Source organism: Euphorbia lathyris, chromosome 8 (genome assembly GCF_963576675.1).
Source record: "Euphorbia lathyris chromosome 8, ddEupLath1.1, whole genome shotgun sequence".
Lineage (NCBI taxonomy): Eukaryota > Viridiplantae > Streptophyta > Magnoliopsida > Malpighiales > Euphorbiaceae > Euphorbia > Euphorbia lathyris.
Genome location: NC_088917.1, coordinates 24,206,138 through 24,233,124, shown reverse-complemented (window position 1 = coordinate 24,233,124; position 26,987 = coordinate 24,206,138). Strand labels below are relative to the sequence as shown.

Sequence of the window (26,987 nt, the reverse complement as noted above, 5' to 3'; positions counted from 1 at the left end):
TAAACTGAAGTAGTTTTATACATTTTTGGTTGATTATTTGTAACTAAATTAGTAGCACAATAAATATTTTAGAGACATAAACAAAAAATTGTGATTAACTTGTACGTGACATATTGAATTATTAGCATTTTAATAAGTTTTTTTGTAACTGTGTTAATGTCACATTCTTAAATGTAATTGATGTTTGGAAGTTATGATGTGACAGTTAAATAATAGTCAAACAATTTTTCAAATTTTTGCTAATACAAGGCTAGAATTGATCTTACTTGAAAACATTAGGGTTAAATTTGGACCATCTCGTAAGTGAGGCTAAATCTGAACTTCACAAAAAATATTGGGCTAAATTTGGCCTTTATCCCAAAAAACAAATGTTCAACTAACAAAGATGATTTCAAGAAAATAAAACTGACAATGTACCACAAACAACCAAATTAGAAATGAAAGAAGAGAATAAATGCAAACTAAACAGAAGAAACGATTTCAAGAGAATAAACCTAGAGGACAAGAGAATAAATGATTTCAAAAGATAAGAGAAGAAGCAATTTTAAAAGAGAAGAGGGTAAGCGATTTCAAGGGAGAAGAGAAGAAATCCATAAAAACATAAGAGAGAAAGGCAAACAATTGTTGTTGTTTAAGGATTTAGAATTTCAAAGAACATTAGGGATTTTAGAATTTAAACCATTATATTTAGGTATTTAACTAGAAAATTTCATTCCTTTTAATATATGTTAGATAAGAGAAATATGCACATTTGTTGCGTGTTGACGTTTGAGTAGAAATATGCACATTTGTTGAAGGGGTTATCTGGACAACTTGCAATTCAAGTAGCAGTCAACCTTTTCATATAAGTTCATGAATGAATTGATTATGTTTTAAATAAGTTTAGGAAGCTATAGGAACAATATGAAAGTTCGAGGGGCTAATTAAATTTTTTGGACAATTTCAGAAAACGACTAATATGTTAAGATTTTTCATTATATTTGATATCTAGTTAAAATGTCCGATTGGAAAGAATTCAAAGCTTATAATCTAGTAGGGTCGGTTCCTGCAAAATAAAATAGGTGACAATTATCTCGCGTAAATATTTTGGTGTCTAAGTCAATTTTAATGAGTGGTGGAGCCAACCCAGAGCTCGGGATCTAGATCCCCCGACTACTGACTCCACCATTGAGTAGGATAATGTCACTCTTTTTTAGCTCTCCTAATATTGATTTATTTCAAAGTAGTTGAATTGGTTGAGTTACATGCTTTAATGCAGTGGTCTTATTCTTTTTTTTTTCTATAAAGTTTTTATTTGATTGAATTTTGTTATCGTTATTAATTACTTTCGGCTTACTATATTAAGAGCTCCCTAAACTTGTTCTAAAAGTTCAATTGCCCGTAATTTATAAAGTGTCTTATTAGCTGTCTAAACTTTCTTAAAGTAACTTATTGTACAATTGAAAAATTTCACAGATTACCATAAATTGAACCTATGCATGATAAAAGGATTTTAGTCATAATCTTTAGCAAATAAATTATGAATTCACTTCGTGCTCAACATACCAGAATAAACAAATTTGATCATATTGAGTTAAAACTTTGGGAATACGTTTGGTTAAGGTCTGCAAAACACGTCAATCACAATCATAAAACCAAAGTAAAACTTGATAACACTGGTTAAGCGCTTAGATTGTAAGAGCGAAGGTAATTTTCATTTCATTACATCAAAGAAATACACACAAAAATACATTTATAAAAACAAAAAGAAGACTAAGAAAATCCCCCGTATTGAGGGAACTTGTAAGGCATTTCGTGGTCCTCTGGCATCAATACATCTTGTCCTTCATCATACGCACATGAATAACAGATATCAAGTATCACTCTTCTAACCATCAAAATGTATTGCCACACATGACTAGGCCGTAATGCTCACCTGAATCCTGAATGACCAAATGAATTTGATCATTCACCCTTAGATCTAAAATTTTTAAATTTAAACATTAAAGATGATTTGAATCTCCATCACCTAATCTTAAGCTTGTATCAAAGGGTGAATGATCAAATTCATTTAATCATTCAGGTCCAGGTGAGCACTACTGCATGACTAGGATAATATTTATGCTTAAATATCTCAAAGCAAAGAGAGTTTTAATTTTTTAATATTCTCCATGCTAATTTAGAGATAACATTAGATTGAAGGCATAAATATTATGAAAACCTAAGCCTCCACGTTGTTAGCTTATCTCATTTCGTCCGATGTATTCTTTTTGAGTTATGCTCATTACTCCACCACAAACAATTTATTGTTGAAATTCCTCACAAAACGTCTTTGGAAGTAAGAAGCAACTCATGACGTAGAGTGGAACCGTATGGAAATAAATTTGATTAATATTCGGTCCCTCCTGTTGAAAGGTGCTTTTCTTGCCATCCTCCTAAGATTCTTTTCCTTGAAAATATATATTTTTACTTACCCACAGTAGCACGGAGAAAAAGGTATTTAGAGAACCAATTAACCTTCTGAACTGTTAGAGTAGTAATTAACCACTCTTTGCATTTAGAGTCCACGATACTGCTATCTCCGTTTTTCTCAAAATTAATTTTATGTTCTGACATTACTTCGTAAAATTGGAACAAAACTCATGATTACAAAGATAATGAATTTAAGAAATAAAATTTTGAGAATGAGATAATATGGTATTATACACACATACACTTTGATTGAAGTAGGAAAAAAAACCCTAAAAATCTTGAGGGTAGAGGTGTTCAAAAATCGAATCGAAAAAACTGAATTTTCTTATTTAGGTTTTGGTATATTTAGTTCGGTTTTGATTATAGTTTTAATACTATTTCGATAATTTCGGTCAGTTCATGTTTTGTTAGAAAAATGCCGAATTCACCGAACCGATCGAAATAATTCGATTTATAAATCAAATGATTAAATATTAAAAGTGGTGAAAGAGAGAACGTTTAATTTGATAGTTATTTTAATTTTAAATTCTACATAAGCTTTCATTATGAAATTCAATTGACGAATTTTTTCCATATTAAACAGTAGAGAACTTCTAAGATAAACCAAGTGTAATATATCCGACCAATTAAAAGAGAAATGCATATCAATGCATAAGATATAAATTTTTTTTTAAGAATTCATAAGATATAAATGTATATAAATAATATTATTTGATTGGACAAATGTATTACACTAGAAATACTGTGTAATTTCTCCAATAATAACACTAAAAGTTGAAAATCAATAAATCACGCTTTCAAATTCAATTTTAAAATTGAATTTCAAATCATTATAAATTTTATAACTAACGTAAACAATAAAATTATATTATAAATTTAGATGGCAGAAAGAATTCCTAGTCATTTATTAATTCTAATAATTTTATTTCAAAAATAATGATTAAGTATAAATTCTATAATTAATATAATTAATTTTTAAAACCGATGAACCAAACAAAATTGAACTGAATTGTTCGATTCAGTTTGTTGTTTTTATTTGATTCTTATTTTATTGATTATTTACTTTTTAATTATTTCGATTTTCAAATGGAACATCTCTATTTGAAGAAAATGAAAAGCATTTACAGGTTTCAATAAAAGTTGTGATACATCATATTTTCATAGATTTTTTTAAATTCTTGAATTTTTTTATTTAATACCTTCAAAATTAATTGAGTGTTTAAAAAATCTAAATTAAATAGATTCACACTTTAAAATTTTCGAAACTTTTTAAAAATGATAATCTAATGCATTCTCCTTAAGTCAACTTGAAAGGAATCATTTAAATTACTCATTTATTCCCGAGAAATTAGTGGGGCAAAATCAGAAAATATTCATAAATGTGGTCTTTGACGGTTAAAAAACAATAAAAGAGGGAAGGAAAAAAAAAAAGGTCCCACTGAACAACACAGCAACAGATATATAGTAAAACGATAAAAACCAGTCCATTTCATCAACATAGATGTTTTCGAAGCTACCTCTTCTTACTTCTTCTTCATCTTCATCTCCGGTTCTTCCTTACTGACGTACATTTCGAACTTTATCTTGTCTTAATCTGAAATAAAATGGATCCATGTCCGTTTGTCCGTTTAATCGTCGAATCTTTAGCTCTGAAACTTCCTCAGGCCACCAAACCAGCCGGCTCCGGCGTTCATCCTTCAACCACTCCATGTTTCTGTAAATTATCCATAAAAAATTCCCCTTCCCAAAATGTCCTTCTCCCTCTTTGCTCAACGGCTAATGATTCTCCGCCGGATACTTCCTCCTCCGCCCTCGGCTTCCACCTCGACGCTCTATCCATCCGCCGTTTCTCCGCCAAGCCACTCATTCTCCGTTTGGAGGTTTACACGGGTCGGATGGGTCACACGTGTGGAGTCAGCGGCGGGAAGTTACTGGGTCGGGTTCAGGTGAGTGTTGATTTGGGGAATTCTGTGACCGGACCGAAAGTGTTTCAAAATGGTTGGTTAAAGCTGGGTAACCACCCTGATAAACCGTCGGCTCGTCTTCATATCTTGGTCCGTACGGAACCCGACCCGCGGTTCGTTTTTCAGTTCGGTGGTGAACCGGAGTGTAGCCCGGTGGTTTTTCAGATTCAAGGGAATATAAGGCAGCCGGTTTTCAGTTGCAAGTTCAGTGCCGACCGGAACTCAAGATCCCGGTAATTTTGTCTTTTTCTTTCCTTGTTAGCTTAGTAGTATTATTTCTTCGTGTTTTTTACTGTTCTGTTTGTCGTGTCGCGCACTTTAGTGGGGTATATGGGGGCCTGCTAACATGCTGTAAGGGTGGTGGTGGGTATGGAAATTGGATTAATTAATTAATTAGTTAATTATGTGGTTTTAAAGGTAATAATGGTTTGTCTTATTATTAAAAGTGGGCCTACTGGGATTAGCTAATATGAGGATTAGTTAGTGATAAAGTGCATGTGGGTTGTCAATTCCTTTGATAGACGGTAAGGATTAAGGAATGGAACCCACATGTCTACTCTACCAATTTTGGGCACCACCTTATCTCTTTTGCTCAGCAAATTATTAGAAGCATTCCGCACCACTGACTGACACATATTATAAGAGATCTTACTGTTTTATTTATTTATTGGGATCATAATACACGTATTCAAATCTGAATTGAGATCTTTTAAATGACGTAAAAAAACCGAATACTTAATATAAAATTCTTTTTGTTCATTGCAAAATTTATTTTAGTGTTCTTTCAAATTATTTTTATTTAATTTCATTGACCATTTTGTTATAAATAATTTTCTCCCATAATACAATTGAGGGATAATTTTTAAATTTGTCTTTAGCGTTTTTCCAATGTAAACGGTACATAAATTACTTTTTGACCTAGTTAATAAACCTATAAAACGGAACTCTTATCTCGATTTAGAGATGGAAGCAAAGACACAAAAATACCTATGCATCCTAGACATTTGAAACAACCTTTTTTCTACCTCTGCTCATCCCTCTATCTTCATCTTCGGATGTGATGATTGCACCTTCAATATATGAAGTGATGTGCATTTTTTTCTCAATTCTAGTAAAAACTAGTAAAAACTCGATCATGTTGATCCGGATCTCAATAAAGGCAAATTCTTTTTAAGTCGTGCCAATACGAGTCAGGTTTACTTTTTGCCTACAAATAGTTAAAAGCTGATTCTGCCATCGTATGCAAATTTTTTTTTTTGATGAAGTATCCAAAATTGTTTATTGTTAGAAACTAACTTTGGGGATTGATTTTACCATTCTTTTATATCACGTGTTTTTTTTTTTTGGAAGAGACGTGTATTTATTTTTACTTCCTAAAAAAATGTTAGAAGCAAATTTAGACTTTACCTCTTACGATTAATGTAAAATTGTAACAAATAAAGTTGTCAACTTTCCATATGACATTTTTATTTTTCCATTGCTTTACATAGATGGGATTGAATCCCAACATTATTTTATTGGCTAATTTTTCAAAATTATATGAAAATGAAATTGCTATATTAAGATGCTTAATTAGTAGCATAATTTCATGTGTTGATTTTCAATTTGGGGATTCAAGAATTTCATACACCAACAACCATGACAGATCAGAGATCACCCATCTTGCATTATAATAAAAACGACTTCTGTTACACCTGAAAACGCTAAATAATAATTAAATCTTGGTCAAAATTCGAATCTCCTTAACTGTCAAACTGCTAATCATCTCAGATTCTCTTCCATGTGCAAATATCTGCTCCAAATCTTTCTGTATCAAGTTAAAGATTCTAATTCTAAATGTTGATTTGAAAAAAAAAAAAAACAGATCTTTGCCGTCAGATTTCACCGTGCACAACAACAGAGGATGGAGGAGAACATTTTCCGGCGAAAAAGAACGGTCCGGGAGAGAAAGAAAGGGATGGATGATAATGATATATGACCTCTCCGGCTCACCAGTAGCAGCAGCATCAATGGTCACACCATTTGTGCCATCTCCAGGGTCGGACCGCGTGTCGCGGTCCAACCCTGGAGCGTGGCTAATCCTACGTCCGAACGGGTTCTCAGTGAGCAGCTGGAAGCCATGGGGGAGGCTCGAGGCATGGCGCGAGCGGGGTCCAGTGGACGGTCTTGGTTATAAATTTGAGCTTGTAACGGACAACGGAGGGCCGAGCCGGGGGATCTCGATCGCGGAAGGTACGATGAGTATGAAAAAAGGAGGTGAATTTTGTATTGATAGTAGAATAATGAAGGATGCAGGATTGAGTTGTGTAAGATCACCTGTGAAAGGGTTTGTGATGGGTTCTACTGTTGAAGGGGAAGGTAAAATTAGCAAACCTGTTGTGCAAGTTGGGGTGCAACATGTCACTTGTATGGCTGATGGGGCACTTTTTGTTGCACTTTCTGCTGCTATTGATCTTAGTATGGATGCGTGCCGCCTTTTTTCGCATAAGCTCAGGAAGGAACTCTGCCATGACGATCGTGATAACCAGTGACAGTGACAGTGACGGATTCAGGATTCACTGTGTATTTTGCTGTGATAGCCAATTTTTAATCTCTTTGGTTTGAGCAAATAAAGTACTTTTTGGGGTTTCTATTTTGAAATTTTGGATATTCTTTCATTTGACTGTTTGAAATTTTCCCTTGGGATTTTTTGATTGGTTGGTGTTAAAAAATAAAAAAGTACAGGTGGTACGTTATTAGTGGTTGAGTCTGTAGAATTTATTATTTAGGTAGTTGAAATTTACAACTTCTGATTGCTTGTTAAAACCAACTTATGGTTATTTTTGGTAATATGCAATTACATATTTATCAGATTGAAACTGTACAGTACAGACAGAACAAGATTCTATTTGTTTATTCATATATATTTATTATTCTATTTGTTGTGTGCTGTTTACTGTTAGCTTTTACCGTTAGTTTTTGCGTTTTTGCGGTTGGAAAAATCGGCTTTTTCCAAAAGCATTTTCATGTATAAAAGATAAGAGGTCGCTAATCAAACGCTTAAAACTCTTATTTTCAAAGTGAGAAGGCAAACGTGAGGAGGAAAGAGAGTAAACAAACACCCTCTTAAACATCCGATTAATTTAGTTTTTATTGATTAAACTCTTAATGAATACAATAAGATATTAAGTTGTTGATCAATTATTTTTTAATACATTAAGTTCGTAATCTTTTATATTGACACATTAAGCTCTTGATTATTTATTTTTAAACACATTATCCCCTCTTGGATGATCTAGTTGTGTGTATGATTCAAATTTCATTTAGTGTAAGTAAAACTGCTAGCATGTCACTGTTTTAACACGTCAACTGACATAGATTGTCACTCCAACTGATCTTTTAACTCTTTTACTTTAGAGGAATAGTAGTATGTTGACAGTTTTATCGCTAAAATGGAATTTGAATTGAATTACTCACATAACTAAGATGTCCAATAAAAAATAATGGTCATATTAGGAAATGAGGATCTGTCTCTCCTCTTGGAGTGCCCTTTGTCTTCTCTTTTGAGATGCTAAAACCCTTGCCATTCTTTCATTCGATCCATTGATGGTTGAATTCTTTCCATTGATCTATTGATTCTTTCATTTAATTCTTTGATTTCTTTGATTCATTGATCTCCTTCGCTTTTGAACCCCTTTCAACATTTTCTAATCCCTCAGTTACTCATCCGATCGATTCTTTCTTCCGACTTTCGCTTCTCCGATTATGCGATTCTTTTCATCTGATTCACTTGGCTTGGACTAATTAGGAATTCGTCCTTCGAATCCGGTGAGTTCATTCTTCCTCTATTTCTTGGGCTATGTGATTTTGTTGGCTTCTCTGGTTTATTCAATTCTTGTGGGACTTGGTTCATTCTGGTTGTGTGGAGGGCTGGTTTGATCATGGATAGACAGGCCGAAGTTGAAGCCGAATATGAACGGCTTAACATTGAAGGGATCCCGGAAGATGTATTGGTTCTAGATGATGAAGCGTTGCTCCCAGTTCAAGAACAGGAATTGTTCTTTATTGTTGGGCAATTCTTATCCCCCCGACCGGTTCACTTTGACTCGATGAAGAAAACCCTAGCGGCAATTTGGAGGCCAGTGAAGAAGGTAACGGTCACTGAGACGGAAATGGAAGGGCGCTACTTGTTTCAATTCTACCATGAGCTCGATGTTGCTAGGGTTTTAAATGACGGGCCATGGACGTTTAACCAGAATGTACTGATTGTGCGAAGGCTGGCTGGCTCAGAACAGGTATCTATGTTGGAATTAAATGCCCTTATCATCTGGGTCCAAATATATGACCTCCCTATTGATTTTCAAACTGAAGCGGCTTGTAGGGCATTAGGGAATAGTTTGGGGGGCTTTGTGGAAGCAGACCCGAAGAATTTCACAGGTCTTAGACGAAGCTTCTTGCACATTAATGTTACCATTGATGTCAATAAAAAGCTCAAAACTGGACAAAATCTACAACGACGTGGGGGGAAATGGTTCTGGGTTACATTTAAGTACAAAAGACTTCCGCAATTTTGTTTTTTTTGTGGAAAGATTGGGCATGTGGACAAATTTTGTGGCTTATTATTTGACTCGCCGGATAAGACTATGGCACGCCAGTTTGGGAGTTTTCTTCGTGCTCCGTTAAGAAATCCAGTTAGCCCTATTGGGAAGATGTGGCTTCGTGACTCGGTGGAGGATTATGAGGATAATATGAGTTTATCAGATGAGCAACATATGGAGATGATACAAGATATAGGAAGCTCAAAGGAAGGAAGCCAGATTGGGAATATGAAGCTAGCATTTAATAATTCAAATACAGTCATAACAGAAGGATTTATTCTTGAGCCTAAACGACAACGTACTAATGATGGGTTCAAAGCGAGTGAACTAAACTGTGCCGATCAGACAAAAAGCGGGATGAAGACGGGATCTGGAAAATAGACCCGTCAGGAGCCATGAGTCTACTAAGTTGGAACTGTCGGGGCTTGGGCAACCCCCAGACAGTTAATGTCCTCCGGGATCTGGTTCGTTTCCATAAGCCATTAGTGATTTTTCTAATGGAAATAATGTTGAAGGTTGATAAAGTTTCTCTGGTTTGTAAGAAGTTGAATTTTGAAGGTAGTTTGTATTGTTAATTGTCAGGGGCATGGGGGTGGTCTAGCCCTTCTCTGGAAATCGAATGTGAAGGTGATGATTAAAGCGTCCACAAGTAACTATATTGATGCAATGATTCAGTTCTAAAATATTTCGGGTTGGAGGTTCACTGGCTTCTATGGATATCCGGAACGTAGTCGAAGGCGGGAGTCGTGGGATCTTCTCAGATCTTTATCAGATGGGTCTGGGGCTGCTTAGTGTTTATTAGGAGATTTTAATGATCTTATTTCCTTAGCAGAAAAGAGAGGGGGAAATCGTCATCCGAATAGTTTGCTTGATGGGGTTTAAATCGGCCATTGATGATTGTGGCTTGAGTAGTATGAGAATGCAAGGTTATCCCTTTACATGGGAAGTTGGGCGTGGCACAAACAGGTGGATTAGGGAAAGATTAGATCGGGCACTTATTAACTCTTGCTGGAAGGACCTGTTTGTTAATTCAAAACTTCACAATGTGGCTGCTGCGTGTTCAGATCATTCAGTTTTGGTTCTTGAAATAAAAGCATGGGTACAGATAACTGGGGTTAGGCGGTTCAGGTTTAAGAACGGCTGGCTTAGAGAGGATCATTGTGGTAATGTGGTTGAACAAGCTTGGAATTTACATAGGTCGAAGATGGTACCGGAGAAGATTGTGGCTTGCTCATTGGCTCTGCAAAAGTGGAGTAACAACATTGAGGGGAATTTTCACCGAGCAATTAATCAATATCGGAAGCTGTGTGACCAATTTCGTGGAAGGTCTGATGCTTATGGGCTGGGGCAGTATGAAATAGCTCTGAAATTGTATTTGAAAACACTAAAACAGCAGGAAGATTTTTGGAAGCAACGTGCGAAGCTCTTTTGGCTTCAAGACGGGGATTCAAATTCTAAATACTTTCACGCACATGCGTCAGCCCGTAAGCGAAATAACTCATTCCATGCTCTGAAAAATGCTGATGGGGTTTGGTGCCATCGTCAAGGTTTGGAGGAACTGCTAGTTGCCTACTTTCAAGACATCTTTAACACCAGGGGGTGCGAAGCTTCTGAGATTTTATCTGAGGTAAGAACTCGGGTAACTGATAGGGATAACTCTATTTTAACGTGCCCGTTTACTGTTGAGGAGGTTAAGAACGCATGCTTTTCAATGCACCCTGATAAAAGCCCGGGGCCTGATGGGTTCAATCCTGCGTTTTATCAGAGATTTTGGGGTATTATTGGATCAGATATCTCGATAGCTTGCTTATCCTTTCTGAATTCGGTGGAGCTTCCTCCACAGCTTAATGATACTTTGATTGTCCTAATTCCGAAAAAGCCGGAGGTTGAGTTTGTGGCTGATCTTAGACCGCTTGCGCTTTGTAACATCTTATACAAGATCATCTCCAAAATGCTTGCTAACAGATTTAGGAGGATTCTACCATCCATAATTTCAGAGACACAGAGTGCGTTTTTGACGGGACGGCTGATCACGGACAATGTTATAGTGGCGTATGAGGTGATTCATAGATTGAAATTGAAAAGAAAAAACGGGTTGGCTGCTCTAAAGCTCGATATGAGTAAGGCGTACGATAGAGTTGAATGGGATTTTCTCCGTAATATGCTTCTCAAGTTGGGGTTCTCTCTCCGTTGGGTGAATTGGCTTATGATGTGTGTGACATCGGTAAGGTACAAAATACTTCATAATGGAAAGGAATTGGGGCCTATTAATCCGACTCGGGGACTTCGCCAAGGAGATCCGCTTTCCCCCTTTTTCTTTTTGATTTGTGCTGAGGGACTTACATCTATTCTTCAAGCCCGGGTTAGAGAGGGGAAGATCCACGGTTGTATGGTTGCATCTAATGCCCCTCGAATATCACACTTATTCTTTGCGGATGATTGCTATTTGTTCTTTAAAGCTAACATTTCAGAAGCAACTACTATTCGGCAGTGTCTGTACAGGTACGAAATGGCTTCTGGGCAGCAGGTTAATTTTCAAAAATCCTCCGTGATGTTTAGTAATGGTACGGTCAGCAACAATAAGGCGGATGTGATTTCGATTCTGGGGGTAGCTGAAGTTACTGATATGGGATTTTACTTAGGCGCCCCGATTGCTGTACAAAAGAGTAAAATGCAAACGTTCAGCTTTATAAAGGACCGTATATGGAACAGAATTAACGGTTGGAAAGAAAAGTTCCTCTCTAGAGCTGACAAGGAGGTGTTAATTAAATCCGTGCTACAGTCAATCCCTACGTATATTATGAGTATTTTCCTAATGCCGGATCAGTTCTGTGACGATGTGAATAAAATGTTAAATCGCTTCTGGTGGAAATCAGCAGGTGAGGCGAGTAAAGGCATCCATTGGCAGCAATGGTCACGGCTATGTTATCCTAAGACACTTGGAGGTTTGGGCTTTCGCCATATTCACAATTTCAACCTTGGGCTTCTTGCAAAACAGGGTTGGCGCATCATACAAAATCCGACTTCTTTGGTCGCTCGACTCCTAAAAGTGAGGTATTTTCCATCGTCGGATTTTTTGCATGCCGGTCTGGGTCATAACCCTTCATTTGTTTGGCGTAGTATTTTGGCTGCTCGGGAAGTTCTTAAGTGTGGGCTTCGATGAAAATTGGTAATGGGGCCAATACTGATATTTGGGATAGCCCTTGGCTACCCGACAATGTTGATCCAAAACCTTCTAGTCGAGTGGATCTTACTCTTCCGTCTGGACTTGTCCAAGACCTTCTACTCCCAAATGGACGATGGAATTCAGAACTGATTGCTGGAATTTTTGATAATCGGGATCAGAAGCTTATCTTTTCTATACCTAGAAGGGATCTTACACGGGAGGATGGCTGGTTTTGGCAATTTGAAAAATCTGGCTCTTATTCGGTCCGAAGCGGATACCGGGTGTCTTTTCTTACTGGTTTGGTGCTAAATCGGAATCCGGAGATCAATTGGGCTCTTATTTGGAAGCTGGAAGTGGCTCCGAAGATTAAAAATTGTATATGGCGGTTGTTCGCCTCATGCTTGCCTACCATGGTAAACTTAATTAAACGCCATTGTAACCTTCCAAATGTTTGTCCGGTATGTGGAAATTGTGGCGAGGATGAGACACATGCATTCCTTTCCTGTTCCTTTGCCATGCAAGTCTGGAACATTTACTTTAGGGACTCCCGTATGACTTTAGTTGGGAACTTTACAAGCTGGTTGGGCGAGATTCTGGCTGATAACATGGGACTGAATGTGGCGGAGATTGTGACTATAGTATGGTCCCTGTGGAAGCATCGGAATGCAGTGGTCTGGGAAAAGAAGAGGTCGCAACCTGAACTTGTCAATCAACAGGCGAGATATATGCACCATGAGTGGATAACCGCACAAGCGCTGAAACCGAAGGCTGAATCAGTCGTATCGCGGGCTCAAGTTCGGTGGCTATGTCCGCCGGAAGGAATGGTCACATGTAATGTGGATGCTGGGGTGAGCAAGGAGGCAGGTTATTGCTCCATGGGCTTCCTTATCCGGGATCATTCAGGTATGTGTCTATACGCGACTCATGGAGCCTATGCTGGTATATCTGATCCCGCTATTGCTGAAGCGATAGCCATTAAAGAAGCGCTGTCTTGGATTAAAAATGCTAACTTAGGCGGAGTGATGGTACAATCTGATTGTCTAGTAGTAGTTCAAGCTATTCTTAATAATGAGAATCATCCTTCATATCTTTCGGGGATAATTGTAGAATGTAGGGATCTTATGGTTAGGATTGAAAATGTATCAATCTCGTTCATTAAACGTTCAGCGAATGTAGCCGCTCATTGTTTGACTAGGGCGGTTAATTCTTTGTCTGTTCGTGGAGAGTGGGAATGTCCACCTCCGTTTCTTATCGATGTTTTGACTACTGATATATCATAAATAATATTCCTGTTTGTTCTTAAAAAAAAAAAAACTAAGATGTCCATTAAGAGCTTAATGTATTAAAATAATACTTTAACACATATGGAGTGTCATCGCAACTTTAGCTTTAGCCCTGCTTTATCTCAATTTTGCAATTTTATCTATTAATTTCACCCTAGTAAATAAAGAATGAGATGCTTATGTTCTATACATTTTTTTTTTCCCAATCTAAGCAAAAATAACAAGCCAATGGCCAAAATGATACTATTTAGTTGTCAACAAACATTCAAAAGGGGTCATCAAACATTGGTAGAAAGTAGCATCATCAACAAGGCTTGGTATACTATAAAAAAAAAAAAAAAAAACAAGGATTGGTATAATGTAGTATGATTAGACCTGTCCATGGACCGGATTGGGCCGGGCTCAGGCTGGATCTATCGAATTTTTAGGTAAAAATGTCCAGTTCATGCCCAGTCCAACCTACTATTAATTTAGGCGGGCTCGGACCGGATTGAATTCGGGTTTAAAAATCAAATCTCAAACCCAATCCATATAAGCCTGCCTATATATATATATATATATATATATATATATATATATATATAATTATTAATTATAAAAAAATATTTAATATATAAATATATACATTTATTAATTAATATTAATAAACGGGCCGGACTGGGCCGATCCGTGTTATTTTTATTAATTCCAAACCCGTCCAAAAAATAGATAGGTTTTAGCGGACCTGGACCGGACTAGATCTATGAACAATTTTTATTGTCCAAGCCCGGTCCAAGAGACGGGAACCTAGACGGACAGGACGGGTACCCGGGCCTATGGACAGGTTTAGGCACGATCAAACATTCAAAACCTATCAATTATGAGGATTCACTCAAAGTGTGACCAAATTGAGTGTTCACTTGAAATTTAATGGATAGAAATTTAATATGGTCTCCAAGATCCTTACTTAGATTACATGTATAGCCCAAAGAGATATTTTTGCCTTAGGGTGTCAAATTTTGCATTCCACCATATAATATTTTCTTCCCTTTGTTTATAACTCATTCTGTTTTATATTAAATGTTTTTCTAGAGAACTGTACAAAAATTAAGAATATTAAAAAAAGACTTTAATAGCCTTTATTTATTAATTCCACTAATGATTTATTTTATAATAAGTCCATTATTCTAATTAATCTCCATAAACCCACGTTTTATAACTGAAAGAATGTGAATTAATGTGTATTGATAATATCAAAATGACATGTATTATGAAACAAAAAAAAAAAATCTCTAGAAAGACATGTAATATGACAAAAGGAGTAATATTTAATATTGTACCACTCTTTTACTTATAATTATTATTAACCATTTAAGAATATATAATAATGTTATAAACTAATTATTTAAAATATTATTTAGTATTAATTTTTTTAGGGATAAAGTATCAAAATAGATCTATAATTTTTTTAGAAAGTGTCAATTTAACGTTTAAAAAAAGCGTACCAATTTAGGCATCGATAACGAAACGTGACACATCATTCATATTACTCCGTTAAGTTTTGATTTTTCTCTCCTCGTACAATTAATAGAACTTAACAGAGTAATATAAATAACTGCCTAAATCCTCTCAAGGAAACCGAACAAAAACTCCTTCCTTCCTCCTTTCTCTTTTCCTTTTTTCCTATCAATCTTCCTATTTTGTTGATCTACTTTGAGGAGGACAAAAGATCTTACTTCTTCCTCCTCACACCGGGTTAGATTTATGTAATTTTTTTATTGCTTTTTTAGTCAGTGTTCATATATTTCATCAGAACTCCTTATCTGCCTGATTGTATCTGCTCTCTATTATTCTGTCGTTTATGCTTTTTCGGATTTAGCAAGAGCGGAAATGATTTATCTTATCCGTAGATTAATAAATCTACGTGGTTGCAACAAAAAAAAAGGACTCAGATCCGAATATTCGGAATGGTTTAGAGGATGAAGTTTGGATTGCAGATGTCTTTCTACTGATTTGGATTAACGAGAAATATATTGTAGTTTTGTGTTTTTTGTGCCTTTTATGGGTTCTTTTTGCTCTTTGTAGTCATTTTCATCCCTTTGTGGATATTGTATTTGTTTTAGTATGTAATCATGTGAGGTTTTATTCCTTACATTTTGCTTGTTGTACTTCTTTGTTTTTTTTATCTAATTACAAGCATTTTCTCAAAAAAAAAAAAACAGAGTAATATAAATGACGTGTCACATTTCGTTATCAATGCCTAAATTTGTACATTTTTTTAAACGCTAAATCTACATTGGTGCTATTTTATATGTAGAGCCTAAATTGATACTTTCCCAAAAACCAAAATCCTATTTTAGTCTTTGATTAGATGAAGAGTTTGAAACGGTCAGGAATGCAAAATTTATTCTTAACTCTTGCAAATTTTTTCCTACATAAAAACCTCAATATTTTATTTATCTCAATATGTCAATTAATGATTAATATGACTCCTAAAGTTACAAATTAAGTTTACACCAAATCGAAGTTTAGTTATTAATTTAGTTTGAAATTGACAATATTTAATAAATTAGTCTAAATTTAACAGCCGAGTTAATACTTAAACTTCAATTTGGATTAAACTGAACACGTTTACCACCTTTAGGGGCCAAATTAACCCTTAGTCCCAATTAGACTTGTTATGAGCTCAATCCCTCCTCTTTTAGGATGAGTTTGGACATGTATATTTAAGAGTTGTCCCGGTCAACCTAGCCTGAACTCGCTCCAGCCCGCATATAAAATGAATTGGGCTTGAGATTTGTTTTAAAAGACCGAACTTAATTCGGCCCAACCGGCCCTTATATATTACTCCATCAATTTCAAAATAATTATCACATTTGATCAAATTGCAGATATCAATGAAATGATTGATTTGTATTAAATCTATAGAAAATGAACTAAAATATTATTGCTCATTAACTAATACAAAGATGGAGTAATTAAGGTCAAACACATTAATAAAGGTAAAATAGAAAAAAAAACCTAAAACTAAACCTAATGAATAATATGAAATAAAAAAAGTTGGTCAAATATGACAATTATTTTAAAATGAAATGAATACATTATATATATATATATGTTTTTATTATCTCTATTTGATTTTTATTATTTCATTAAATATTTTTTTATTACATAAAATTATCTTTGTTGATGTTTATTGAATTAATTAATTAAATTTTAATTTGTTGTATTTTTATTGTGTTTAATAGTATTTTAATATAAATATAGGTGCTTTTTATTGTTAATTTGGCTTTTACAAAATAAAGCTTACTTTGTTTTTTTCACCACTGAATAATATATATTAGTTGAGGGATTGGGCTGTTTTTTTACCTTGGGTTAGTCCAATCCAAACCTGATATAAATAGAATATAAGATGGACTGAATTGATAGTTGGGTATACAATCTGATTAGATCCCGGCCGAGCCCGGTCCAATTGAGGTTACGAAGAGGTCTAAAATGGTGTAGACAAATTTTCAAATTTGTAAATTATCTAATAAAAAAACATAACCATAACAAGCAATACAAAAGAAGCAGCTCGTTTTCCATATCGACTTGAACTAGTGGCCGGCGGGAGGTGAAAGGCCCAGATCTTGGGAACTCAACTAAGAAATTGTGAATCCTCCTGCTCTATCTAATGGCAGTTTCTCCTCTCCTCCGTTCGATTCTTATCCTCTTTAACGTCATCATTCCGTTCGCCATTTCTCAATCCGTCATTCAGATGCCCAACAATCGCAAAACCCGCAGCGGGAACACCGATCTTTACTGCGACAGCTGGAGGCTCTCCGTAGAAACCAACAACGCAGGTTATTGGATTAGTATTCCTTCCGGATGCACGAGCTTCGTCGGAAACTATATGACCAAAGACCGCTACCTATCCGACTCCGAGATCGTGGCTTCCGATTCGCTTGCCTTCGCTCAGTCCGTGAAGATCGCCGGCGATGAGAAAGACGCTTGGGTGTTCGATATTGATGAGACGCTGCTCTCCAATGTTCCTTACTACCAGGCTCATGGATTCGGGTAAGTGAAACTATCTTAGCCGTCGGATTAAATGTTTTCGGATTTTTAATGATTGCGATAATGCGATTGGGTGAATATCGTTGCCTAGTCAGATGATTTGTGGTTTTGGTAGAAGGCCTTTTTTGTAGTCTTTTTAAGCGGAGGTTAATGAGAGTAAATGAGAGTAATAGAAGGTTAAATATTAAGTTAATCTTATTTGGAGTTATTTCTAGAGAGTAAATGGAGGTTAATGGAGTTAAATCTTTACTTCCTCTAATTCCAAACTCTAAACTCTAAATTGGGGGTTGGGTGTAACCTAAACTTTTTTAAAATTTCTTGTCTCCCCTTCATATTTAAACTCTTTAACAAGGTTAATTTAATCTCATTTACATCCTATAAACTCCCAAACAAGGTTAACTTTTAACTTTCCATTCCATCACTTCCCTTCCATTTCCATTACCTCCTTTAACTCTCACCTCCATTAACCTCCAAACTTCCAAACAAAGCTTATTGTTCCGTAGAATATGTGCATAAATCAGTAGGAATACAATAAAAAATGTTGTAATCAGCAGGAATCAAATTAAAAATATTTTAAGTGCAGTGTAATTACTTTTCATGCCATTATTTCTCAACTTTAATTTTATACTTTACAGTTAAACTAAACATTCCTGAAAGGCTTCTGGCTAAAGTTCTGAAAAAAAGGGTGGAAGAATAAGAAATGCTTTGAGTTCAGTTAAAAACTCAAATCACATTACAATTTGAATGGCATTATTTGAAACAAATAATCTACGTGTCAGGTGTAGGGGTGCAAACGAGCCTTGCTAGTTCGCAAACTAGTCGAGCTCGGCTTGGTGAAAGCTCGATCAAAGTTTGGCTCGATAGGGCTCGACTCGAGTTCAGGATCGGCTCGAGCACTATCGAGCTGAGTCCGAGCTTCCTCAGATTCGGTTCGAAAGCTCACGAACAGGCTCGATTATTTTTAATTACTATATATATTTCATTATATGGTGTTCGCTATGGTTACTTTGTTTTTTACAAAGTACCGTTACTTGGTGTGGTTTTCACCATTGGATTAATTTTATGCTCCATCATCCAATGGTGAAAACCACACCAAGTAACGGTACTTTCTAAAAAACAAAGTAACCATAGCGGGCACCTTCATTATATATATATATATATATAATATTTTATTGATTGTTATTAGTTTTCATCATAATTCACAATTCAAATAAGATTTAACCCATACAAAAAAAATAACACAAAAAAAAGGTTAGACATTTGAGTTTTTAGCGAGACAATTAGGTTTTGATAAGGAATAAAATATATTACAAAGTTTAATATATATGTTATTGTTTGAAATTTTTCTCCAAGCTTGTGTTTTCCGATCACAAGTACCGTATACTGTTATGGAATCTCGACAATAACATGATTGTTTTTCTTTATAAATATTTTAAATTTATATGGAGTATGTTATAAAGCTTTTCTATTTATTATGCTACTTATTCTATGCATGTATGATGAATTTGGTTAAAGCTCGTTAGAAGCTCGATAAAAGCTTGGCTCGGTCAAAACTCGGCCATATTCGGTCAAAGCTCGTCAAAGCTCGATTCGAGAGGGCTCGGCTCGAGATATTACCGAACCAATACCAAACCTACCTAGGGTTCGGCTCGGTTGCACCCCTAGTCAGGTGTAATCTATGTTGCACCAAAAAGGAATAGACACGAGAGAATGTTATTTCTAAAAAAACATAGTTAGGAAACTTTAATGGAAACATTAAAAAAAACTGAAGAGAAGATTGTTGAGCTTTTTGCTTGCCATTTTGTCTTGAAAATATGGGAAAAATAATTTTGAGAGGGCCCCTCTTCATCTGCTCTTTTAATTTCTTAATAACATTTTTTGAAAAAACATGCAGATTGAATATCTTTGCACCATCAGCTTCGCTGGACCTGTTTAGTAGTTATTCAGTGTCAATTTGGCTGCATCATTTATGTTCAGTTAAAGTTTTTTTTTTTTTTTTTTTTTTTTTTTTTTTTGTCAAAATAGGCATAAGGATTCTGGGAGTATCAATTTATACTCCACGTACAAAATAGCACCAATGTAGGCTTAATATTTACAAAATAGTACTAATTTAGATCTCGATAATGAGACGTGACACGCCATTCATATTACTCCAGTTTACAACCGTCACCTATTTGTAATTGTTGATTTAAGTTCTGCAAAAACCACCCAAATTGCATGAATGACGTGTCAGGTTTTATTTTCGAAGTCTAAATTGATACTATTTTGTACGTTAAACCTACATTGGTGCTTTTTTTTATATCTCTAAGATTTATGCTTGATCAGCAGTACTGTATGTTAGGTATGTGCCGGGGTATTTGCTTCCAGTTTTATCACAATTGTTGCAAAGCTCTCTGCTTTTTTGAGTTCTGGTGGACTTCTAAATGACAAAATGTGATTATAATTCTTGTCGATGAGAAGATATTAATCCATCACGGAAAAAATACTTAAAAGTAGATAATGTTGAGTCTCATCATTGATTTGATTATAAAGCAAACAGACATTTGCAGGAATTGTAGTGTGTTTACCAGATGAAACTAGTTTCAAAACCATGTACCAATCCTGGTTAATTTAAGTTGCTAAATTTACATTGTTTTGGACTTAGATCAGAACCTTTCGATGAAATATCTTTCAACACATGGGTGGATGAAGCTGAAGCACCTGCTTTACCAGCAAGTTTGAATTTCTATGAGGAGCTACAGAAGATGAATTATACAATTTTTCTGTTGACTGGGCGGAGCGAATATCAAAGAAATTCCACAGAGAAAAATCTTCTTTTTGCGGGATACACCAACTGGGAAAGGCTGATTTTGAGGTATGTGAACTATTAGAACATAACTTCATTCTTTACGTTGAGATGCACCATAAGAAGATTAAACGTTGAAGAAGCATTAATCTTCGGATAGGTAAATTTTTTTAGAAAAAAAGGGGTTGATATATAAAAAATAAAATAAAACCCAAACGAAAAAAATCAAAATCTAATGAAAAGAATAGAGTAACGGCCTCTTTTTTGTAGGTTAAATAGTTGTAAGTTGTAAATGTTTCTTTTTGATGATTTAATGACTTATTATGGATGTTATTTACGATTTATAATGACTAATGAATATTATATATATAAACATAAATTTGGTGTGTTCTCACTGTACCCGTGTCTCATATTTTTTAAAAATACCGTTTGCTGCACCCACACCTGTACCCGTGTCTTCGCTTCCTAGACTCATCCCATATGGATTGAGTTTTCTTTACCCCCTATCCAGACTAAAATTAAGCCATTTTGGTCCGGGGCGGTGCCCAAAATTAATAGACAGTTCTTCATTTGTTGGGGTTGTAATTAGTACCCCGTAGATGATAATGGACGGGGTGATTCCAACTGTTGGATGTGTACCGACACCACCCATGCCCCTTGCTTGGTCTATAGGCTAATGTAAGAGTGTCGTTTTATGAATTCTGTAACATGGGTCCAAAATTTCTCCATGTACCATTGTTTGGGCTCAAAATTACTCCAAATTGAAAATGTGAAAGACAACATTTTGCCATCTCTTACCTTAAGAATATACATGAGCTTCCCTAAAAACATTATGAGCAAATTTGTGCCTTTTACTCTATTAATTAGTTGTAGCTATAAGTTTCTAAATGCAGCCCATAATGTAATTGTTGGTATTATGGTGTATGATACAGGGGAGAGTCAGATCAAGGAACAGCAGCAACAGTGTACAAATCCGAGAAGAGACAGGAATTGGTAAATGAAGGGTATAGATTACATGGGAGCTCAGGAGATCAATGGAGTGACTTATTTGGGTATGCAATGGCAGAAAGGTCATTTAAACTCCCAAATCCAATGTATTATATTGCGTAAAAATGTCAAAAACAATATTGTAGTGTGCCTGAAATGTTGTAACTCTATTAGATACAGTTTTAATTGCCAATGATGTAATTAGGATGTTGCATTGGTACATTGGCATTGTTGTAAGTGCAGATGTTTATTAAAGTCAGTAGGGTTTTAGGTCAGTCAGTGTTGATTTGGGAAATGTTGTGTTAAGGATATGGTAGATGAGCAAGGGCTGAAGTAGCCATAGCTAGAGGTGCTGAAGCATTCTTCTCCTTTGTCGAACAACTTTCTACTTAGAAGATCGATTCTTGAACGGAGGAGGGTCTGTTTGGTTGAATTGTTAACTGTTTATTATTTATAGTTGATAAAAGTTAATTGATTTTCCTTCTATAATAGTCATGGGTAGCTATTTTTAAATCCTAAAGTTGCAAAGTAAACTACTTTACCTTGTATCTTGTTTTGCCGCATTAATTTTTCAAGTTACAATACCTTTTGGCTACAAATTTTTTCAATGTTAAGACATAATCCTTCTAGCTTGAATTGATTCTACTTGTCCGGTATCTTTGTGGCAAACTACTAGCCCAGTTGAGAGCATCTTTCATGGTATAAATAAGAGACTAGCTTGAAGTTTACATAAAATTTAAGCTAGTAGCTCAATCAATTGAGAAGAGTTTATAGCTGAGCAAAGTAGTTCAATTGGTCTAGTATTTCAACTAAAGAGATGTGGCGGGATATGTGTAATTTGTCAAAGTAGTTAATACAACAAAGATGGTGGTGGAAAAGTGCATTGCTAAGAGTTGTTTATCTTGACACTTTTTGGTACCATTTGACACTATTAAAAGTTTCAAAGTTAATTAAGTGAAAATCATTCGGTTGAACACTTTCAGATTCTATTTTTCAAATTCATTTTGAACCAACCCAGATTATTACAGTTTATATCAAATAGTCACAGTTTCTGATTTTAGAATAGAATGTGGATTCAATTGATGACTTTTGTTTGGTTCAAGGGCTGATTGATTATTTTGATAGTTTATGGTCCTAGTTGACTTTGAAGTTTTAGTTTCGGAACACAAATGAATGTAATGCTATTAAACATTAAATATTATATTATTCAATTACTTGTAGAACCATAATTAAAATTTGTCAAAATTAACGTGAATGAGTGAAAAAATAAATATTATATCTTTCGGTGATTTGTTAAGTTTTGACAACTTTTTAGGTTTTTTTCAAAGAAAGTTTTGAGGTTGATGCTATAAAGGATGTAAATGGGATGCGGAATGCATTTCTCATCCCCATTCCCCTACTAGTCGGGAATTCCACATCCACGTCCCCACAAGTTAAACGTGGACAGATTTGTCCCCATCCCCATCTCGCGCGGAATCCCCATCCCCGCTTATAGAAGTTCCAAAAACTTTTTCTTCATTTTCCATTACCCATTCCTCGCGGGGAATCATTGTTTGTGTTTTAAAAAAATAAATAGTAATGCCTACAACTTTTAAAAATAAGTAGCTAATAATACCAAACATCAACAATCATTCTACAATTTTCTAAACCACCAAAATCTAAAAATTGAAAACAACCAATCACATTATTAAAATATACCTAAATCATTAAAAAAATCAATTATCACAAGAAATAGTTGAAGATCCATCATCGGGGATTAACAGCGCGAGACGGAGTTCCCATAGGGCGAGGATACCTTTCCCCATCTCCACTCCATCCTCACCATGGAGGATAAAACTATCCCCATCCTCATCCTATGAGAATTCTTATCGGGAATTCATCGTCCAAATCGAAACAAGTCATCAACGGTGACGAGTCCTCACCCATTTACATCCCTAGATATGAGGAACCAAATTACAACATAAAAGATAAAGATAAAGTATCTCAACATAAAAGATACTCTTGTTCAGCCAATCAAATTTCTAGTTTCAACTAGCCTTTGGTCCATGAACTATTGGTATGGAATGCACAAGAAAATGGTCCATCTTCAAATTAACCCAAAAATAAATTAAACCGTTACCAACAAACATTCAAAAGGGTAACCAAATCATTGTTAAGAGAACTCACTACAAATTTATCCCACTTGAAGTGTTTGTAGCTTTTGAGAAATACTATTTTTTAATTTGTTACCCTTGTCTTCTAAAAGGAGTATCAAATAGTATGGTAGTCGTTGTGATTTAATTAAGTATCATTTTCTAAATTTGAAATCCTTAATTTTCTATCTCCCATTTAATCATTTTTCATTTAATTAAATTCACTTACAATAAATAAGAGATTAAATTGAAAAATGAAGATATTTATGAGATTCATTTGTTTCTTGTAACTTTAGTCTAGTTATTTCTATTCATAAATTCTATTGAACTTATTCATGAATTCTACTGCACATTCAAAAATATTCGATTCAACTCTATCTATTATGATGTTAATTTACACATTTTAAGTTTGGATTGAAACTCAATCTCAATCCATATAAATCTATATTAAAAAATAATTTTTAATAATAAAAATATATACATACCAAATAAATATTATTTAAATTTAAATTTTATTTATTTATTATTTTATAAATTTTTTATAAGTAAAGAGGGCTAAAGTCAAGCAAACAAAAAACTAAGTAATTCTATGATGAATAGAGCCATAACGATCTTCAAACAGGATATTAAGGAGGCATAACAATTTCGATATAAAAGTGATGGTGACGAGTCCTTTGAAAACGATCAAGAAACCTTCTATCAAGAAGCCTTCAATTTTATTTTTTGAACAAAAATCACTGACTTTTTTGCATACCTCTTCCCATCCATCCTCTATGTTTATTGCCAAACTCTGTTTCGCCAATCTAATTATTCGTACAACATTAACAATGTTTTGATGCTTTATTTGTAGAGATTGTGATAACACATTTGAAGATTCATAACTGTACATTCTACTATACAAGCCTCATACACTGCTTGCAACCTTAGATCAGCGACATCAACATGTACAACTTTAAGCACTTTTATCATTGAACTCCATATACTAATAAGAAATGAAACTATAGTATAGAGAGAACCCCATCTTGTATCTCCTGACCGAGCTAAACTTGTTTCTTGACGTTTGCTTTTCCTGTATAAATATCTCCATTTTCTAAAGACTACACTACTTTATCATGTTGTGATTGACGAAGAGCATCTTTCCTTTTACATGAAGCTCCAACAGTGTTCATAGTCATAGATAGATAAGTAAAAAAATCATATTCTATTATGATCTTTAACAGCAACAACCACTAACTGAAGTTGGTGAGCAAGACAATGAACATAATGTGCATGCTTATTTTCATTTAAATGAGTATTTTTAGTCCATAAAGCTCGCCTCTCATATTAGAAGCTCCAACATAGCTTTGATCTCTAAGTTCACTGAGAGATAAATGATGCGTTGCAAAGAAATCATCAATATATCTCTTTAAAAACTGTATAAAAGTGTCACTAGCATGTACTACTCCAAGAAATCGTACAAGAACCTCACCACGTGCATTCACAAATCTTACAACAACAGACATTTGCTCTTTCATAGAACTATCACGAGACTCATCAATCAAAAGAGAAAACAACTTCTCGTTAAGCTCATTCAAAATAACTTTTATCGTTTTTTTTATGCATAAGCCTTAATTACGTTTTTTTTAATATGATGAGAAGTCAATTGATTATTTTTGGAAGCATTTAAATTCATCACCTTATTCACTTTAAGCCTTCTCCTTCTCTTGTCTATATGCGAATGAGAAAAAAAAAGAGGAGAATAAATTTTATCTGTCTGTCATTTCCATCCGTTTTTTTTCGGTTGTTGCAACACAAACGTTTTGTACAACAATAACCTAAAAAACGCAGAAGATGGATTCTGCGTTTATGCCGCTGTGACTGGAGGGGCTCCAGTCATTACGGCTACTGGTAGAGTCAGAAAGGAAAACCCTCTCTATGATTTTCCGACGGGACCGATGGGTCGGTCGATCCTCCCCGTCCTTTGGCTCCATCCCTGATTATACCTTCTTAATCAAGGATGAAATCCCTTCCTCAAATAAGAGAAACAAATGGGGTGAAATAGGGGTGGAGCCAGAGGAGACGAGGAGGGTCGGCCGACCCTCCGGTCCGCCGGAACACCCTTGAGGAACAGTGGTTCAACACCGATCAGGCCCCAAGATAGTTAAAATTAGTACTTATAATATAAGACGTGATTATGTAACATAAAATTAAGTTTGCACATTTAGTCTTAATGGTAATTAAATTGCACCTCCACAACAAATTGGTCCCATGTTTGAATCTCCCTCTCTTCACTTTTATCCCATTTTAATTTTTTGCCTTCCCTGAACAGGGATTCCTTGCTTTTATAACTAACCTAAAACTCACCTTTTAAAGTAAAAAGACAAAAAGGAGCTTGGAAATTGTTAGGAATAATTGCGATTGTGATAAACGAAAAACAAGCAAACACACAAGAATTGTTTACCCAGTTCGCCACTCAATTTGAATGACTACGTCTGGGGGCACTACCAAGCCATGATATTTTACTATAATGAAAGAGATCCGGATTACAGAGAAAGATGTTACATTTATACTCGTCAAGAAACTCTAACTGCCCGAAACCCTAATCGCCCATTTTTTTTTGACCCAATGGCACAACAGGGGCTACCGCCCCCGTTGTCACACCCGACCTAAAATGGCATCGGGTATGAATGGAAAACAAGGTAACGAGCTTTTAACAGTCTAAAAGCCCAACATATTTTCTAATATATAAAAATTTATTTGGACTACCTAAAGTTTTATTTAATTATTTGGCTTGGACTCGATAATTCTATCGAGCTTCCTACGTATCCCGAACATCTTTTAATATTTAAACCGGAAATCAAAGCCACGTAGTTCTACCTATTTTAGGTAGTTCTCTTTAACTTATTTACTCACTGATGAAATTAATAGATTTCATTTTATCGCTACTACTATTTATAATATATTTAAATACGTAATTAATTAATACTCTAAAATTTATATCGAAAATTTTTAGACACGGACGTGACACCCGTATCCCGTCCAACTCAGCAGCGAGTTGGATCACTGCAGTTGGGCCCATCGCTGCAGTTGGGCCTATCTTTTAGTCTCCAAAAGCCCAACCGAAATGAGCAACCAAACATCCCATAAGTTGGACAATAACCGAATTAGGGACTAGTTTAATCCGGGACTAGTTTAATCCGTACTTAATCTGAAAATATTCTATTCAAATCTAAAAATTAAAATAAAATTGTAACAGAACTAATGTAACTAAATATGTAAATGAAATAATTTCAGAGGACACAATTTCTTTTTTGCAAAAGAGATAAACCAGCTAGTGATGATGAGGTATTTTTAAATTGAAATGCTTGCTTCCTTTTCTTAAAAATGTGCAAAAAACGAATCTCGATAGTCCTTATGCTTTCAATAAAATCTATTAATATATGCACCTGAATTTCTCAGCATTATCGGCGGAAGTAAGTATTAATTAAATTCATACAACTTGATGATGCTAATTAATATTTGGAAAACATTTCAGATTCAAATTTTATTAAATTAACACACTTACAAAAAGAGGTAAAAAATCTTATTATAATTTATGCAAGATAGAGATTTATATGATACTTATTATATA

At 34.9% G+C, this 26,987-nt stretch overlaps 2 protein-coding genes across 2 annotated transcripts; both read left to right on the top strand.

The window, feature by feature from the left end:
• The first annotated feature begins 3,870 nt into the window (after nt 1–3,870).
• LOC136204149 (uncharacterized) lies at nt 3,871–7,332 on the top strand. The gene is made up of 2 exons (XM_065995349.1): nt 3,871–4,648; nt 6,280–7,332. Exons 1-2 carry the CDS (start codon nt 4,056–4,058, stop codon nt 6,944–6,946), a joined length of 1,260 nt encoding a protein of 419 aa, XP_065851421.1. The 5' UTR covers nt 3,871–4,055; the 3' UTR covers nt 6,947–7,332.
• A 9,612-nt stretch (nt 7,333–16,944) lies between these two features.
• On the top strand, nt 16,945–21,724 carry LOC136203646 (acid phosphatase 1-like). The gene is made up of 3 exons (XM_065994845.1): nt 16,945–17,476; nt 20,118–20,327; nt 21,191–21,724. Exons 1-3 carry the CDS (start codon nt 17,094–17,096, stop codon nt 21,366–21,368), a joined length of 771 nt encoding a protein of 256 aa, XP_065850917.1. The 5' UTR covers nt 16,945–17,093; the 3' UTR covers nt 21,369–21,724.
• The last annotated feature ends 5,263 nt before the right edge of the window (nt 21,725–26,987 follow it).